General features: G+C 51.6%; 1 protein-coding gene across 1 annotated transcript in view; it reads left to right on the forward strand.

The window, feature by feature from the left end:
- The first annotated feature begins 2,186 nt into the window (after positions 1 to 2,186).
- The window catches only part of OAS3 (2'-5'-oligoadenylate synthetase 3), a 46,645-nt gene continuing 29,969 nt past the window's right edge, over positions 2,187 to 18,862 (forward strand). The window contains 12 exon segments of the mRNA XM_036354410.1: positions 2,187 to 2,280; positions 2,463 to 3,147; positions 3,275 to 3,386; positions 3,603 to 3,901; positions 5,066 to 5,348; positions 9,453 to 9,628; positions 10,621 to 10,856; positions 12,190 to 12,343; positions 12,811 to 13,152; positions 15,148 to 15,430; positions 17,564 to 17,739; positions 18,485 to 18,735. Of these exon segments, the coding sequence (XP_036210303.1) occupies positions 3,139 to 3,147; positions 3,275 to 3,386; positions 3,603 to 3,901; positions 5,066 to 5,348; positions 9,453 to 9,628; positions 10,621 to 10,856; positions 12,190 to 12,343; positions 12,811 to 13,152; positions 15,148 to 15,430; positions 17,564 to 17,739; positions 18,485 to 18,735 (2,321 nt within the window). The 5' untranslated portion in view covers positions 2,187 to 2,280; positions 2,463 to 3,138.

Consider the following 18,862-nt stretch of genomic DNA (forward strand, 5'->3'; position numbering starts at 1 on the left):
CTGTAGTCCCTCCTGCCTGGTTTTGCTTTTGTTGCCTGTACTTTGCGCATGCAGTCAACTGATGTCCAGCAAGGCCGGGTAAACTTCCTGCTGGGGAAACGAAAGGTTCTCTCTTCAACAAATGGTGCTGGGAACGTTGGGTAGGATGAATTGTACCCCTACCTTACACCACACACACGAATCAACTCAAAATGGGTCAAAGACTCAAAGATTACATGAATTAAAATCCGACCTTGTCTGAATGACTATAAACTTAAAATAATCATTCATATCTCATAGAAAACTCTGTTCTCTCTTTTTTTTAAAAAAAAAAAATCAAAATCCATGGCTTCCTTTGGCCTTTCTATTTCCATGTTAATTTTATACACAATTTGTACAATTTCACCCAAAATATGGGGAGGTGTTTAATCAGAGTTATACAAATTAGGTTAGGGAGAATGGCATCTATGTAGTACTGAGAATCCCAGTTGATGAAGTTGAACTTTCTTTTCATTTAAGTCTTTAATGACTGTATGAGTAAGTTTTAGAATTTTCCCTGAATTTCATGGGGGTTTTTTTGTCATATTATTCTTAGTTACTTGTTTCTGTGTTGTTGTATGTAAGTATGTTTTCTTTAATTTCATTTTGTAATGATTGATTCCTGGAAGACCTAAATGTTTCAGTGTGTATATTTGATTTTAGCATTATGAGTGATCTTAATACTTTTCTGAATTTTCTGATGTTATATAAATTTAAACTTTTATTGCTTGTATGACCACAAAAAAACAATAAAGCAATTTTTCTTGCAAAAACATAGTTTAAAATAAGTATTTCTCTCAGCGAAGCTCGAATTGTTTGTGAAATGCCAGCAAGCCCAGGTTATAGAAAGATCTGGCGTGCTGGTATTTGGAGTTGCTGGTTCAGGGGCAAGTTCATGAGATTTGGAAACGGGGGAGCAATTGTGGAAGGGATGATGGAGATTGAAACACCTGAGCCAGCCCTCGCTGGTGTGGCTCAGTTGGTTGGAGCACCGTCCTGTACACCAAAAGGTGGCGAGTTCGATTCCTGGTCAGGGCGCATACTGAGGTTGTAGGCTTGATCCCTGGTCAGGGCGTGTGGGAAGCAACCAGTGGATCTTTCTCTCTCACACTGAGGTTTCTCTTTCTCCCTCCCTTCCTAAAAAACAAACAAACCTGAGACATAAACTTCTGAGGCCTCAGGGATAAGGCTACTTCCTAGGTAACTTCCTGCTGGGGAAACGAAACTGAGAAAAGAGCTAATGGTTAGTCAGCAGAGATGAGGGTGGAGGTCAGGGAGGAGTTAAGCACAGCTGAAAGGCTGTCAGAGAGGTTGTGTCCTGTGAGGTTTGAGGTCCTGGGTTAATGGGGGAACCCCAGGGTGCTCAGACTTATGCTGAGGTCCCCCCAGCTCAACCTGATTTTCTATTTGTTTATTTTTATCTTTTAATTGATTTCTTTAGAGAGGAAGGGAGAGGGATAGAGAAATAGAAACACCAATGAGAGAGAAACATTATAGATCAGCTGCCTCCTGCACGCCCCCTACTGGGGATCGAGACCGAAACCCGGACATGCACCCTGACCGAGAATCAACCCGTCACCTCTTGGTTCCTGGGTCCGTGCTCAACCCCTGAGCCACATCAGCCAGGCGTAACTGGATTTTAATGTTCTGACACCCCCTTCTCCGTCTCCGCCCACAGCCCCTCCCTGCCTGCCCCTCGCCTTTGTCTGTGTGGGGATCCCTTCCCACCCCTTCTTCCTGTGCTTGGGGCTCTAATTTCCTCCTTCATCCAACCCCACATCCCCTACAGGAGTCTCAGAGGACGCGGCAACAGTCCTCGTTATGCTCATCCCTCCTGTTACTCCTGGAGGTCTGGGGCGGAGTGGAAGGCTTGAGCATTGGGTCAGTCTGCCACCTTGTTCCAATCTTGACCCTTCTGCTCTTTACTTTCTAAAAACCGCTCAACCGTTCTGGTCCCTCGATGGCACGCCCTCTCCATTTCCAATCTGTTGAGTTCCGTGATACTTTAAGTATGTCTTTGCTGCCCGGCTGAGGTGGCAGGTACAGAAGGCAACCAATCACTGTTCTCTCTCATGTTGACGCTCCTCTCTCCCCCTACCCCCTCTCCCTTCCTCTCTCTAAGCATGTCCTCAGGTGAGGACTAAAAAAATTAATACATCTTTGCTGTCATTTCAGTAGGGTCTTGAGCAGACGTTCAGTCCACCGTCTCAAAACAGATTTCTCAAGTGACCTGTGAATCGGGAAGACGACTGTGATTAATGAGTAAGTGAATCCCCTTCACAACCTCTAACCTATAATCCAGTCTTCCTCCTCTACTTGAATACCCCAGTGACGTGGCACTCACTACTCAAAATATAAACTGTGGACACGCTGGTGGCCTACCATCCCTCCCTCTGACCTCTGAAATGCGTTCACCCCCTGACCCCCCTATCATTGCCTTTCAGTTACGGCGGGCTCACGGAAGCTCTTGTCAAGATTAACCGTTACCTGGGGTTTACTCAGAGGCAGAATAAATGCTGGATCCTTGAGTGACGTGGCAGAGGACGGATGCGTTTTGAGTGACAGGGAGGAGGGGGTGGACCCTGGCAGGGGCCCTCCAGAGAGAAGCTCGGGTGTGCAGAGCAAAGGCGGTGGGGAAGCAGCTGAAAAGCGAGTCCAGACCGGGAAGCTGGAAACAGCACTGGGCTCTCACACTGCAGCTCACCTGCCTGCCTTGGTCCCGTCCCCAGAGGAGGTTAGTCCTGAAGCTTTATAACGTTAATAGGTGATACTGTGCGAAAGCGGCCATTCTAAACTGACTTTTCTTTCTCATTTCTCCTCATTTAAAAACACCAAAAAACACACTTAATTCTTAGTCACTTTAGGTGATGTGTTTGAAATGTTAGGAAATGGAATTTTTACTGGAATTGCATCCAATGTATAAACTATTTGGGAAGCGTTGGCTCCTGCAGGCCTAGAGTGAGGGTGAGAGCTGGCACAAACCGGTGTGAATCCGGTTGGACGACTTCCCACCCGTGTGACCTTTGACAAGAGGCCCAGGTTCTCGAACCCTCACTCCTCGCCCAGGAAACGGTGTGATAACGGGGCGCGCACACCAGCCCATCATGGTTGTCGGGGGGCATGGAGGAGGTGATACTGTAGGCGGTGCAGGACCCACTCTCTGTGATCGCTCCTGGCTGGGTGTTTAGGACGCACCCTCCCCTCCAGCCGGGAGCGGGAGGCTCTGTTCACCGGACTCTGCTGCCTTTTCCCCCAGAAACCCCGCGGGTCCCGTCCGCGCTCCGCTGACATTACTGCCCCCGCCGCCGCCGTCTGCGGACCGGACCGGCTGCTGTGCCCTGTGTTTCGTGCATCAGGCCCCAGGGCAGGTAGGCCCGGAGCTGGGAGAGGGGTGGCCGAGCGAAGAGAGGGACCGCGACTGGGAAGGGCCCGGAAATGGTAGCACAGACCCAGAAACGAAACCGAAAGCTGGAAAGGAGGGGAATCGGGGGGAGGAGGGGGCGGGAGTGGGGTGTGAGAGGGCGTGGGGAAGCTGGGGAGACCGCTCCGGAGCATCGGTCCCGCTCCCCATTCCCTCTCCCCAGGCGCACGACCTGGACGGCCCCTGGGACCCAGAGGCTGGAGAGCGCTGCGGCGCCCGCGACCCCCACGCAGAGCCCCTGCCCCCGCTGCCCCGCGGGCCATGGACGTGTACCGCACCCCCGCCGCCGCGCTGGACGGCCTGGTGGCCAGCAGCCTGCAGCCGCCCGCCGAGTTCGTGGGGACCGTGCGGCGCGCCCTGGGCGACCTGGGAGCGGCCCTGAGAGAGCGCGGGGGCCGCCCCGGACCCGGACCCGGACCCGGAGCCGCTGCCCCTGCGTGGCGGGTGCTGAAAATCGCCAAGGTGGGCCCTCAGGGAACAGGGGCGACCTCAGGGGACAATCCTAGAGGACGCTGGGCACATTGAGATGGGGGGGGGGGGGCGTTATCAGTCTTTCCATTCATTTTATCACTTAGCACATTTACTCGCTCCTGGCGTTCACAGGGACCTGAACATAGACTGCTGCTCACAACAGCTCTGCGTGGGAGGTGCTATTTACCCGCCTTGACAGATAGGGAAACTGAGGCACGGGGAGCCGAAGTAACATATCCTCGCCTGTAAGAAGTCCAGTCAGGATTCAAAGTCAGGAAGTCTGATTCCTGGATCTATGCTGCCAAGGGCTGCCTCTTATTCATTCATTCACTCATTCATTCACTCATTCATTCTTCACTCACACATTCACCCAAACAGACCATGGACCTCACTAGGCCTGCCCCTAAGGATGCAGATATGATAATTCTCTAGAATAGCTATAACAGCCCCATTTACTGAGGAATCACCGAATAACAATGAGCATTGTCTTATTAGTCTTATCTCATGTAATCCTCCCATTTAGTCTGGTGGAGATTATTGTCCCTGTTTTTTTTTTTTGGGGGGGGGGGGTTTAAAAATATATTTTATTGATTTTTTACAGAGAGGAAGGGAGAGGGATAGAGAGTTAGAAACATCAATGAGATAGAAACATCGATCAGCTGCCTCCTACACACCCCCCACTGGGGATGTGCCCACAACCAAGGTACATGCCCTTAATCAGAATCGAACCTGGGACCCTTTAGTCCCTAGGCCGATGCTCTATCCACTGAGCCAAACCAGTCAGGGCAATTGTCCCTGTTTAATGGATGGGGAAACTTAGCCTGGGTCGCTTTTTGTCACGCTGACTCTGAGCTCAGGACGCCCACAGACTCGGGGAGGAGACAAGTGCCACCTACTGTGTCCTCAAGACAAACTCCAGGGGTGCCGGGTGGATCCAGGAAACCTGGGGGGCATAGAGGGGCACCTGGAGCTTATAGGGGAGAGATGAAAGCAGGTGCGAGCTGGCCTCAGAGCAGCCGGCAGTGCTGGGGCTTTGGAGGCCCGGAGCCGTGTGGCCACAGTCCCCACCTAGCCCACTTGCCTCACTCACCCTGCCAGCCCCTGGGCACTAGGATTGGAGAGTGCAGAATTCTGAGGTTTGTTTTTTCTTCACAGGGAGGCTCCTCTGGCCGGGGCACAGCTCTGAGAGGTGGCTGTGATTCTGAACTTGTCGTCTTCCTCGACTGCTTCAAGAGCTATGAGGACCAGCGGGCTCTGCAGACAGAGATCCTCAAGGAGATGAGGGTGCTGGTGGGATCCTGGTGGCAGAAGCCGGTCCCTGGTTTGAGCCTTAAGTTTCTTAAACAGGACACGCCCGGGGCCCTCCAGTTCCGACTGGCATCCACAGACCTTGAAAACTGGATGGACATTAGCTTGGTGCCCGCCTTTGACGCTCTGGGTGAGTGGGCAAGATGTCCCGGGGTTGGGGCAAGACCATTAGGAGTAAGTCAGGGCCAACAGTTCGAGTCCTGCCACCAACTTGCTGTGTGACCTGGGCCACCCTCTCTGGGCTTCCGTTTCTTTCTTTTCTTTTTTTAAGTATATTTTTAAAATTGGTTTCAGAGAGGAAGGGAGAGGGAGAGAGATAGAAACATTGATGATAAGAGAGAATCATTGATCGGCTGCACACCCCCCTACTGGGGATCAAGCCCACAACCCAGGCATGCGCCCTGACCATGAATGGAACCATGACCTCCTGGTTCATAGGTCGATGCTCAACCACGGAGCCACGCCGGCTGGGCATGGACTTCAGTGCCTTGACTAAACATACTGGGTTTGGACCAGACAAGGGCCAAGAAGGCCCATTCCTCCTGGATCTGTGGTCCCTGTTCCAACAACTGGGGAGAGTTTTCTTCAGCCACTGCCTCCTGCAGCGCAGCTCAGCCCTTCCATACACACCCCGGAGGAGAAGGCAGATGGGCACATGCCCGGCAGCAGGGGTCTGGGGACAAGGCCAGAATTCTGCAAAATCTCATCTTTTATCTTAAAAGCATCAATGGGATTTTTCACTCCCTTTTGTAATAAACCCACGCTTGATTTAATATAATAATATGCATCTGTGAAATGCAGATAATAATTACAGGACAATAGTAGTTTGTTCTGGAAAGACTTTATGTGTTAATGTGTGTAATGAACTCAGAGCAGTGCCTGGCACGTGATAGGGCTATATGAGTGCTTGCTATTCTTATTTCTATTCTTTTTTTTTTTTTTATATTTTTTTATTGATTAAGATATTACATATGTGTCCTTGTCCCCACGTTGCCCTCTACCCCCCACCCCCCCACCCCCGCTCATGCCCTCACCCCCCCGTTGTCCATGTCCATTGATTAGGCCTATATGCTTGCATATAAGTCCTTTGGTTGATCTTTCCCCCTTACCCCCACCCTCCCCTACCTTCCCTCCAAGTCCCGACAGTCCAATCAATGCCTCTCTGTCTCTGGATCAGTCCTTGTTCATCAGCTTATGTTGTTCATTATATTCCACAAATGAGTGAGATCCTGTGGTATTTATCCGCTCTCAAGTTCCATCCCTGCTGTGGCAAATGGTAAGAGTTCCTTTTTCTTCTTCCTCTTCTTAAAGAATACCTTTCAGCATTTCATATAATGCTGGTTTGGTGGTGATGAACTCCTTTAGCTTTTTCTTATCCGTGAAGCTCTTTATCTGACCTTCTATTCTGAATGATAGCTTTGCTGGATAAAGTAATCTTGGTTGCAGGTTCTTGCTATTCATCACTTTGAATATTTCTTGCCAGTCTCTTCTGGCCTGCATGGTTTCTGTTGAGAAATCAGCTGACAGTCGTATGGGTACTCCCTTGTAGGTAACTTACTGTCTTTCTCTTGCTGCTTTTAAGATTCTCTCTTTATCTTTTGCTCTTGGCATTTTAATTATGATGTGTCTTGGTGTGGTCCTCCTTGGATTCCTTTTGTTTGGGGTTCTCTGCGCTTCCTGGACTTGTAAGTCCATTTCTTTCACCAGGTGGGGGAAGTTTTCTGTCATTATTTCTTCAAAAAGGTTTTCAATATCTTGCCCTCTCTCTCCTTCTGGTACCCCTATAATTCTGATGTTGGTACGCTTGAAGTTGTCCCAGAGGTTCCTTACACTATCTTCATATTTTTGGAATCTCTTTTCTTTTTTCTTTTTCGGTTGGGTATTTTTTGTTTCTTTGTATTTCAAATCTTTGACTTGATTCTTGGGATCCTCTTTTCTGCTGCTGGATCTCTGTAAATTATTCTTTATTTCAGTCAGTGTATGCTTAATTTCTAGTTGGTCCTTTTTCATATCCTCCATGGTCTCCCTATACTTATTGAGGGATTCATTAAATTTATCGGCGGTTTCCATAAAATTCTTGAAAAACCTTATAACCGTGGCCTTAAACTCTATATCCAATCGTTTGCTTTCCTCCATTTCTGCCATTTGTGACCTGTTTCTTTGTCTCCGCATTTTGGCTGCTTCCCTGTGTTGATAGAGTGGCCCTGTGCGCCAGGTGTCCTGTAGGGCCCAGTAGCTCAGCCTCCCCAGTTACCTGGGGTGGACACTCTTGGTGCACTCTTGGTGCCTTGGTTGTTGTAGAATCACTGGGAGGAATTGACCTCCAGGCCAATTGGCTGTGAGAATCAGCTGTGTCTAAAGTGGGAGAACTTCTGTGCTGAAGACACCCTTCTGGGGCAAGACTTGCTTCAGTGGGGCTTTGGTGCTCACTGAGTCTGCTCCCTGAGTGCGTCCCTTATGGATCTGAGGAGTTGCAATCTGGATGGACCCCCTCTGACCACTGGGTACAGTGGCTCCTGGTTCTAAGGAGGTGCTAATTCAGCCTCTGCCTGAGGCCACACAGCAGGAGCCACGAAGAGGCTCAGCTGTGAAGCAATGCAAGCCGCTGCGGGGCCTTGGGCCTTCTCTTGGAAGTTCCAGGTCTGCCTGGTTCGGCTGCAGTTAGGTACATTCACATGCAAAAGCCTCTGCCGCAGCCTGGGTGGGGCGGGGTCTCAGGGAGTCAGAGGGCGGAGAAAGCAGCCATGGCCGATTCTCCGCCCGGAGTCGCGTCTCAGTGTTCCGGTAACGGCTGCAAGCACCTCTGAGGGAAAGCCGCCCTCAAGTTCGCTCGCTGCCGGACAGACCAGCTTCTCCCCGTGTGAGACCTGGGTCCCCAGAGACTTCCCGGAACCGGAGTTCAGAGCAGTCGGGAGTTGGTGATTCAAAAAGACAGCCGCGTCCTCAGGCACCACCCCCTTTCCGCGCGCGCGAGCCGCAGTACCTCTGCACTTCACCTCCGCAGCGCCTCTGGCTCTCAGCGTGCTTTTCTTTCCTTCTAGTTGTGGAATTTACACTCAGCCAGCCTTCCTGTTGTTCTGGATGATGTTTGCTCAGTCCTTTGCGGTAATTTTCAATTGTTGTGAGAGGCGGCGAATTCCCGGTGTTTACCTATGCCGCCATCTTAGTTGCTCCTCTTTTATTTCTATTCTTATTATTGTTTCTGTTATTATTATCATCATCATCATCATCATCATTTACCATGATGCTCTGGGAGATAGCTGTCTTGAGTTTATCCAGGGTTCGGCTGACCTGGCGGACAGCCACACTTTCCTAAATACCCACCTTGTTATTAATCATAATAGCTACTCCTTATTAAATGCTTCACTATTCCAAGCACTTGACATGTTTTGTCTCAGTCCTCCTCAAAACAAACCTATGAGGTCTGCACTGTCTCATCTTCCATTTTACCAGTGGGGACTCTAAGGCACAGAGACGTACGGTGACTCATCCGAAGTCACACAGCAAGTAAATGACGTCAGGGACCTAGGAAGTTCTGGGGAGTGTTTACGTTTCCCGAGCCTGGCCCAGGAGAGGGAGGCACGTACTGCAGAGCCGGCTCTGCGTTCCCATCCTGCCTCCAGCTGTATCACTGAGTGTCTTTGTGCCTCAGTTTCCCCAGCTATAAAGGAGGTGGAGAACTGTCGGCTTTGAGTGGGGATACAATGAGGGGATTGGTGTAAAACTTTCAGCACAGTGCCCCGCATGTGGTAAGTGCTCAAAACATATTAGCAATTACTGCTAAGGAATCAGAACCTCTTGCCTTGTATTTCTCCGGCATCATTTCCTCTTCGCGGGGCACGGATTAATTAAAGGCCTGTGCAGCGGTATTTTAGTATGGCCTGCGGGGAGCCGCGGGGAGGGAAGGATTGCCAGGTTACAGAACAGCCGACTCAGCAGGAAGCATCTTGCCTACTAACCTGGGAATGAGGCTGCACTTCTTCCGACGACCTCTGGGGGCGCCTGGCCATTTGGGAGCAGGAACCCTCCCTTCTGGTCCAGAGCTTTCTTTTCCTCTCTGGCTCCCTGAGGCCTCCGGGCTCTCTTCCTCATCCTCCAGCGCCCATGCAGGGGTACCCCGCCCCTCAAATCCTGCTCACTCTCCCCCAGCGCCCGCAGCTGAGCCCACACCAGCACTGCCCTTCATCCTGGGTCCTCAGCTCCCTTCCTCACTCACAGGCCTTCACATCCCCAGGTCAGCTCAGCTCCAGTGTCAAACCCAAGCCCCAGGTCTACGCCACCCTCCTCGAAAGCGGCTGCCAGAAGGGCGAGCACGCGGCCTGCTTCGCTGAGCTGCGGAGGAACTTCATGAACACCCGGCCGGCCAAGCTGAAGAACCTGATCCTGCTGGTAAAGCACTGGCACCGCCAGGTGAGGCCGGCAGTGCGGGTCCTGCGCCAGGCGTGTGCCTGACGGGATGGTGTGCCTCCGTGATAGTGAGACTGTTTCCCTGTGTTTAGCAGCCATTCGTGTTTCTCCTTCTGCGAATTGTCTGTTCATGTAATTTGCCCGTTATTTTCTAGGGGGTTAGCTGCCTTTCTTGTTGTTGATTGGGTGGAGCTCTTTATATATTGTGGGTGCTGGTTTTTATTTCGCTAACAGTGCAAATCTATCCTCCCCACCTGTGGCTTTTACTTTCACTTTGTGTATAGATCTCTTGACACAGAAAATGTTTGTGTTTTAATGTAGTCAGGTGTGTTCACCCCTGTCTCATGGGAGGTGTGCTTTGTGCATCTTGTTTAAGAAGTCTTTGCCTATTCTGACTTTCTAAAATTATTCTCCCGTGTTCCCTCCCAAAAAACTATTTTAGCACTGTCTTTTCATATTTAGGGCTTTGAAACTGTCTGGGATGTTTTATGTACGGTATGAAGTATGTGCAGTCTGTGCACCTCTGACCGCAGCCACAGGGATGCCCTGAGCCTGCACTTGGTCCTTCTCCTCCTAACGCAGGCCTGGAAGGAGGAGATCCTGGAGGCCAGCTCCTGCTCAGCCAGGGACTCGCTTTGCTTTCCTTGGGGGATAACCATCTCTGACCAACCGCTGGCCCCTCCCTGGCTGCTCCCCCCTCCTGGGGGCTTGCAGCTCGTACCTCTCCCTCCCCCACCACAACACGACCCAAGCACCTTGCTGACGCCCCAGCGTGAGGGAGGGTGGGCAACACCAGGCTGCTTTGGGAACAGGCTTGGCACACAGCACCTCGTCCCAGGCTCAGCCTGCTGGTGTCCGCCCTGGAGGCTGGGAGATCCTACAAAATTCTCCAGAGAGATGGCTCCTCCTCCTCTTCCTCCTCTGAGCCACCCCCTCCTCTCCTCCGCCCCCCCCCCCCCCACACACACACACACACACGCCCTGTCCTCTTGCAGGTGTGCCCGAAGGCGGGGCAGAACCAGATGCCCCCTGCCTACGCCCTGGAGCTGCTGACCATCTTCGCCTGGGAGCAGGGCTGTGGGAAGGAGGCCTTTAGCCTGGCCCAAGGCCTCCGCACCGTCCTGGGCCTGATCCAACAGTACCAGCACCTGTGTGTTTTCTGGACCACCAACTACAGCTGCGAGGACCCTGCAGTGAAGAAGTTCTTGCAGCGCCAGCTTGAGGGACCCAGGTACCTCCTCGTACCCAGCACCCGCTCTCCTGTGCCTGTGCCTGTGCCTGGGAAGCATTAACAATGATAAAGCAGGTCATAGCTAACGAGAGTCAAAGCCAACTGCTACCAGGGCACCTCCTCATACGGCGCCTTCAGCCCCAGGTGCAAATAAGAATCCCTTAAGGCAGTGGTTCTCAACCTTGGCTGCACATTAGAGTCACCTGGGAATCTTTTTAAAATCCTGATTTCTGGGCCTCATCCTCCGGAAATTCTGTTTTTGTTACTAATGTTGTGGCCCCACCACATAATAAAGAAACAATTTCCGGAGGATGAGGCCCAGAAATCAGGATTTTAAAAAGATTCCCAGGTGATTCTAATGTGCAGCCAAGGTTGAGAACCACTGGCATAAGGGATGTTGTTTTTTTTAAAATATGTTTTTATTGAGAGGGAGGGAGGGAGGGAGAGAGAGAGAGAGGGAGAGAGAGAGAGGCATCAATGATGAGAGAGAATCATTGATCGGCTGCTTCCTATATGCCCCACACTGGGGATCAAGCCCACAATCCAGGCCCTGATGAGGAATCGAACCATGACCTCCTGGTTCACAGGTTGATGCTCAACCACTGAGCCGTGCTGGCCGAGCGGGGGCAGTTTTTAAAGCATACCACCGTTTTGTGTGTGAGCGTTTTAGCGAGGCATAGCACATTCTGATGATTTGCTAAGAAGTGAGCTCACCTGGGAACCCCCATTAGATCAAGGCAGAGTATCCCAGCACCCCGGGGGCTTCCCCTGTGCCCCTCCCACAGGGAACCCCTTTCTGACTGTGATCATTACCTTTAAATGGGACCGTACAGCATAGACTTCTGTGTGTGCCTTCTCTCTCCCAGAATTAAGTCTTTGAGATTCTCCGTACGGTTGCGTGTAGCGGTGGCTCCTTCTCTTCCATTGCTGAATAGCGTTTCATTGTGTGAGTTTATCACAGTGTGTTCTCCATCCTGCTCACCACGCGTGTCTGGGCTGTTCCCACTCTCGGGCTCTGACGAAGAGGGCTGAGACACACGGCCTCCTATGTCAGTGCAGACACTGGGTCCTGGTATCTTATGACTCTAACATGCAGGTGGGGTTGAGGACCATAGTTCTCATTTAATCTCAGACCAGGCCCAGCAGACCAGGCGCCGCTGTGATCCCCACGTTGAAGATGAGGGAACGAGGCACAGAGAAGCCAGTTGTCTGCCTCTGGTCACACAGCTGGAAAGTAGCAGAGTTGAGATTGGAACCAGGTCGGCCTGACTCCAGAGCCCCTGACTTTGGCCGTCTTGCTAACCAGAATCTTCTTGTCCCTGTGGATTTGCAGGCCCGTGATCCTGGACCCGGCTGACCCCACGTGGGACGTGGGGAACGGGGCAGCCTGGCGCTGGGACCTGCTGGCCCAAGAGGCAGAGTCCTGCTACGACAGCCCGTGTTTCCTGCAGGCCGCAGGGGGCGCTGTGCAGCCCTGGGAGGGGCCCGTGAGTGAGGGGCTCCTGGGACCCTTGGCATTTACACCTAACTTGTGTGCGTAGAGTTTTCTCTGCTGGAGGCCATGGGGTGTGGAACAGAGTTGAAAAGTGGGGACTGCAGGCGTGTGAAACCGTCCAATCGCCCATCTTTGTGTAGTTATTGTCTGCTTACCAAGTGTCCCACCTCAGGGGGACCGTTTTATTTATTTTTTCATTAAATATTTATTGTTGAAAGTATTACATATGTCCCCCCTTTTCCCCCACGGACCCCCTCTAGCCTGCCCTGGGGGGAGTTTTTTATAATGTGTCGCCTTCATCAGGGCACCTCTTCTCATTTGCACAAGGCACCCTACAGGCTACCTCTCCCTTCCCCTCTCTGAGCTGCCGTCACCCTGATGAGGTGGGGGGCAGGGGCTGCCAAGAGAAGGAACGTAGAACCCTGCCTGTGTAAGGCAGCTCCTTCCCCAACCTTCCAGGGCCTTCCACGCACTGGGCGCTCCGGTGTGGACCACCCCATCCTGCGAGACTCTGCCCAGAGGACCCCCACGGACAGCAGCAGTGTGGATGCTGGATGCTCCAGGGCAGGGGACAGGCGGCCCTCATGCCCCGCTCCCGGCCCCTCGGTGGACGGCATCACCCCCGGTACACCGGAGGGGGTCCCGGGTCTGTCTCAGGTCCCCGCCAAGGAGCTGGACCGCTTCATCCAGGACCACCTCAAGCCAAGCCCCCAGTTCCAGAAGCAGGTGAGCAAGGCCGTCGATGGCATCCTGGGCCGCCTCCGGGAGAACTGTGTCTACAAGGCCTCGAGAGTCGGCAAGGTGAGCGGCAGGTGGAGACACCGAGGGGACCCGCCGGGAGGACCGCCGTGGGGACGGGAGGGAGTGACAGAGACACAGCTGAGGGTGGACAGAGGAAGTGGACGTCATGGAGGGCAGTTTGCTGGGGGAGGGATATATGCTAGTGTATAAGAGCCAGCTGCTTTTTTTTTAATGATAGGGGTTTTTTTTAACCGCTATCACCATAATCAGATCACTTCCCTTCTCTGCACAAAACCCTCTAAGGTTTCAGAGAGGACAGGACAGTGGCCTCAGGCTTGGGGATCTGGCCCTGGTCTCTCTCTGCCCCTCACTTACTCCACGCTGGCCTCGTGGCTGCTTCTTGAGTTCCCCAGGCACACCTCCCCACGGCTGCTTTCTCTTTCTCGAACGTTCTTCCTCCCACTTGGCTCTCTCCCTCTCCTGTGTGTGTGTGTGTGTGTGTGTGTGTGTGTGTAATTGATTTCAGAGAGGAAGGGAGAGGAAGAGAGAAATAGAAACCTCAATGATAAAAGTCATTAATCAGCTGCCTCCTGCACACCACACACTGGGGATCGAGCCTGAAATTCAGGCATGTGCCCTGACCAGGAATCAAACCGTGACCTCCTGGTTCATAGGTCGGCACTCAACCACTGAGCCACACCGGCCGGTCCCTTCCCTCCTTTAAGTCTGTGATCCAAGACCCCTTATTATTGGCCTCTACACAGCACTTAGGGCTTTTGGGGGGGGCTACTGTTTGCTGACTGTCCCTGCCTCCCCCTCCCTCTGCTCCTGGTACAATATAAGTTCCAGGAAAACAAGTAATTTTATCCACTCGCATACCCATCTATGTAATTGCTCAATAAATATCTGTTGAATGCATGCATGCATGCATGATTGAAACAGGCCAAGTACATCTGTGCCGGGAGCCAGTCCAAAGGTTGTTTCCCCAAGTATGGATTTTCCCCTGAAGTTAGGGAGGGAATAAAACCTCTTAACTAAGTGCCAGGCGGGTAATTAATCACTTTAACTATGAACAATCATGCTTAAGCTACATAATCTTTACTCCCTGGAATGGAGATAAGAAACGCCCTAACCTTTGTAATAGAGATTGATAGGATTGAATCAACTGGTATAAATACAGACGTAACAAGACAGCAAGACACAGAACTTAGTATACGGAACCAAGAGAGACAGAACCTAGGCACAGAACCTACACAGAACGTTCTCTAGAGACAGAAGAACTTCGCTGGAGAGAACATGGCAAAAGATCCTGGACAGAAACTGGCCTCAGAACCTAGAGATAGAACCTAGGGAGAGAACATGGCAAAAGATCCTGGACTGAACCTGACTACAGAAATTGACAAAAGAACCTGACTAGAACCTGGTTACTGAACCTGGCTGGAGAACCTGGACAGAACCTGGCTGGAGAACCTAGCAAGACAACATGGACACAGAACCTGGCTGGAGATCCTAAGCAGAACTTCGCTGGAGATCCAGACCAGAACTTGGCTGGAGATCCTGGCTAGGCTGCTGATCAGCTGAACGCTGTCTCCGTGTCGTACCTTCTTCGCCGACTCCGTCCACACCTTTGGGGACCCCTGGACCCGCTGGGGTTGGACCCCGGCACATCTGCAGACCCTTATGGGGCCAGGACCCCCATTTGCAACCTGTGATCCAGATGTGCAGTCAGTAGGTGCTGTAGATGTTTGGCTAAAGTCTTTGACCGCTGCCCTCTCCACCCAACCGTCCCTGTTATCTGCTGCTGCACCTTGTCTGACTTTGCACAAGCTTCGTGGGCTGGAAGGCAGATGCCATCAGATATAGTCAGATGTAGCCTGACTCTGCGGGCTTCTGATGGTCAGAGGTCACAGCCTGCATCTGTCATGGTTCCCCAAGAGCCAGCATCAGTGAGCGAGCAGTTCCAGGGCTGCAGATGGGGAGGGAGGGGTTCTGGGGGGGGGGGGCGGTCCCAGTCTGACTTAGAGTCACGAGTCTGAGAAGCTCTTTTCTCTGCAGGGGGGCTCATTTGGCCGGGGCACAGACCTCAGGGGTGGCTGTGATGCCGAACTCGTCATCTTCCTCAACTGCTTCGAGAACTACAAGGACCAGGGGCCCCGGAGGGCGGAGATCCTCGCTGATATGCGGGACCAGCTGGAATCCTGGTGGCGGGATCCGGTCCCCGGCCTGACCCTGAACTTTCCAGAGCAGACCATGACCAAGGCGTTGCAGTTCCAGCTGATGTCCCCGGCCCTAGCAAGCTGGGTGGACGTGAGCCTGCTGCCGGTCTTTGATGCCGTGGGTGAGGGGTGCCTGGCCTGTGCCTTGGGGGGATCGGGGAACATCGCACGGGGTGCTTGCAATCCTCTCTGTGACTCACTCCCCTACTTCACCAGCATTGGCACCACTCTGTGGTCCCTACAGTCCTGGTCATCATCAGCTCGTAACTATTTAGTGCTTTTAACTTTACAGAAGTTTTCATTATAAACTATTTCAAACACACAGAGAACTATAGACATCATATGACCGTGTACTCCAATTCCGATTTCATGAGTGTTAACAGTTAGTTCTCCATGTCTGCTTGGGATGTGTGTTTTTTTAAAAAAAATTACGTGTAATTTCCTTCCTTTTTTTTTTGTTAATCCTCACTTGAGGGTATTTTTTCCATTGATTTTTAGAGAGAACGGGAGGAAGGGGTTGGGAGAGGGGAGAGAAAGAGAAACATCAATGTGAGAGAGACACATCGATTGATTGCCTTTCGCAAGCGCCAGGGCAGGTGATCAGACCTGCAGCCCCAGGATGTGCCCTGGCCTGGGAATCGAATCCACCACCGGGAATTGCACCGTGACCTCCTGGTTCATAGGTCGCTGCTCAACCACTGAGCAACACCAGGCTCTTTTTCTATTTTTAATTGTAGTCAGAAAATATACCCCCAAAATATCAATCCTTTGGAATTTGTTAGCACTTCCTAAGTTTCCCATGGCCGAACAGAATGCATGCTTCCCGTTGGTGAATGCGGGCTTCTGTACAGACCCTTTAGAGTTAGCTTATGATCTGTGTTCAGATCTGTGTTACTTATTTTTTCCTTATTTTGTCTATCAGTTTATGAATGGGCTCCCAGAATCTCCCGCTCTGAGTAGAGATTTGTCAGTTTCTCCTTGTAATTCTGGAAAGTTTTGATTTTAATATTTTGAGGCTACGTTATTAAGGAACATGTAAGAATATAATTATATTTTATTGGATTGTTCCTTTTGTCATCAAGTAATAATCCTCCTTATTTCTAAAAAATATATATATTTGCCTTAAAGCCTTTGATCTGACATTAATAGAGCTGCACTGGTCTTGGCAGTGTTTTCCTGAAATACCTTTTCCATTTTTGATTTGTAAGGATATGCGATTAGATTTTAATTGTACCTTTTATAAGTAACATAAAACTAGAAGACAAAAAAGGAGCAAACATTAATAATATGATCATTTTGAGGGGGTTAGTAATATATTAGAACAAACATACAAGACACTAACAATAAGAAAGATTATTTTCTTTGCTTTTGTTTTTATACCTGTGTAAATTAAAACCTCTGCGCATAATTAGAAATATTTTCCCCCCTCACTAATGCTTCTTAATTTCCAGCTCTTCCTCTGCATTCATTTCCTTCTTACAGAAATACATCCTGTAGTTCTTTCTCAGAAGGGGTTTCTAAGTGATACATTTTCACAGACTTGGTCTAAAAAACCTTCTGTCTCGCCTCCCTCCTGGAGGAAATGTTGGACATTTGTTCTTCTCGGTTTCTACTGTCTTCTGACCTGTATAGTTGTTGATGAGAAGTCGGCTGTTTACTTCTTTGTTGGGGTGTGTGTGTGTGTGTGTGTGTTTCCTTTTTGGTAGCTTTTACGACTTTTCTTAGTCCGTAGCACCCTTCAGTTTCTGATGTTTGCATATTGATTTCTTGTTAATCATACTCTTTGGAATTTGTTGTGCTGAGTGGATCTGAGGACTCAGTTCTCCCTTTAGTTTTGGGAAAATGCCTCCCAGTAGCCCTTCAAACATCGCTTCTCCTCGGTCTTCTCCGTTCTCTCCTTCGGAAGCTCTATTCAATGGCGTCTCGCCTCATCCTCCACGTCTCCTCGCTCCCATGGTCCCATCTCTCGGGGCTGCCTGCTGCTCCGTCCCTCAAATATATCCTCCAGCCTACTTTCTTCAGATGTGCCTGACCTGCTGCCTCAGCTTAACTTTTTAAAAGTCCCAGGGCCTTTGTCTTTCACTTCTGTAAGTTCTAGGAGTCCTGATTGTTACTCTGTGCTCTAGATTGTGTGTCGTTGACCGCGATGTTATATATTTAATGTTTACATATTAGAGGCAGGTGAGCGGCTGGGTTGGGAAATGCCGCTGTCTTCCATGAGCCATGCATCCCCGGCATCTTTCAAACACCCACAGGGCAGCTCAGTGCCGGCACCAAACCGGACCCCAAGATCTACCGGACTCTCCTGGACAGCGGCTGCCAGGACGGGGAGCACAGGGCCTGCTTCGCCGAGCTGCGGAGGAGCTTCGTGAACTCCCGCCCGACCAAACTGAAGAGCCTGATCCTGCTGGTAAAGCACTGGCACCGCCAGGTGAGGCCTCCCTGCCCCCTTGCTCCCCCAGAAAACCGGTGCTGTCATGGCAACTGCCTCGGCCAATCAGCTCGTCCCCAACACAGCGCCCCTCCTTTGAGTTTTATTGGGCATTCCAACCAGAAGGACTGCCTCCTCCACCTTCATTCCCTGATAGCCCCCCCGACCCCCACACCCCCCCCCAACCCCGAGGCTGAGAGAGCATCTTCTCCATCAAGTCCCCAAATCCTCGTGTATCTTGTGGTTGGCGTTCCCCGCCCCTTCTAGCCTTCTCCCCTCACACTGCTGATGCTTCCCCTGCTGTTTCTCACCTTCAAGCCTTTGCTTATGTCACCATCTCCTTCCCAAGCTCTGCTAACTCCTGGGCAGCCTTCAGAGCCCCCGCAGCAAACACTCTCTGAACGCCAACTCACTCATTCAACCGACATCTGCTGACCACCCACCGTTGCTAACTGGTGATGGGTGTTAAATGCCAAGATGACTGTGTGGCCGACCCCACTCCCGTTAGAAAGACGCTAGGCACCGACCAAGTCTGAGCTTCTCCGTGGCCTTAGACAGGTCACTGCCCCGCTCTGGACCTCAGTTTATTCACCTGTAAAACGAGAAGGGTGCGCCAGGCCAGCCCCAGGGTTCTATTCTTCCTGTGTGTTGTGTTTTCTATATTCCCCGCCTTCTCCAGGGAGGGCCGTGCTCAGCAGACAGTAAGTGCTCACTCCGCTGACTCTGTGATTTGGGGGGAACGTAGGTTGCTGCCCGGAACAAAGGAGAGCGGCCGGCCCGTGCCTCCCTGCCCCCAGCCTACGCCCTGGAGCTCCTGACCATCTTCGCCTGGGAGCAGGGCAGCGGGAAGGACCGCTTCAGCACGGCCGAAGGCCTGAGGACCGTCCTGGGGCTTGTCCAGCAGCACCGGCAGCTCTGTGTCTTCTGGACGGTCAACTACAGCTCTGAGGACCCAGCTCTCAGAGCGCACCTCCTCGGCCAGCTCCGGAAACCCAGGTGCACACCCACTGCCTCCTCTCCCGCCCTATCATCCTCCCCCCCACTGTCACCTGGAGTCACTGCATCCAGGAGGGGTCCAGGGTGGGGTTTGGGGGCCCCAGCCCCATCCTCGCTCTGCATCCTT

This window comes from Myotis myotis, unplaced genomic scaffold, assembly GCF_014108235.1.
Source record: "Myotis myotis isolate mMyoMyo1 unplaced genomic scaffold, mMyoMyo1.p scaffold_m19_p_20, whole genome shotgun sequence".
Classification (NCBI taxonomy): Eukaryota; Metazoa; Chordata; class Mammalia; order Chiroptera; family Vespertilionidae; genus Myotis; species Myotis myotis.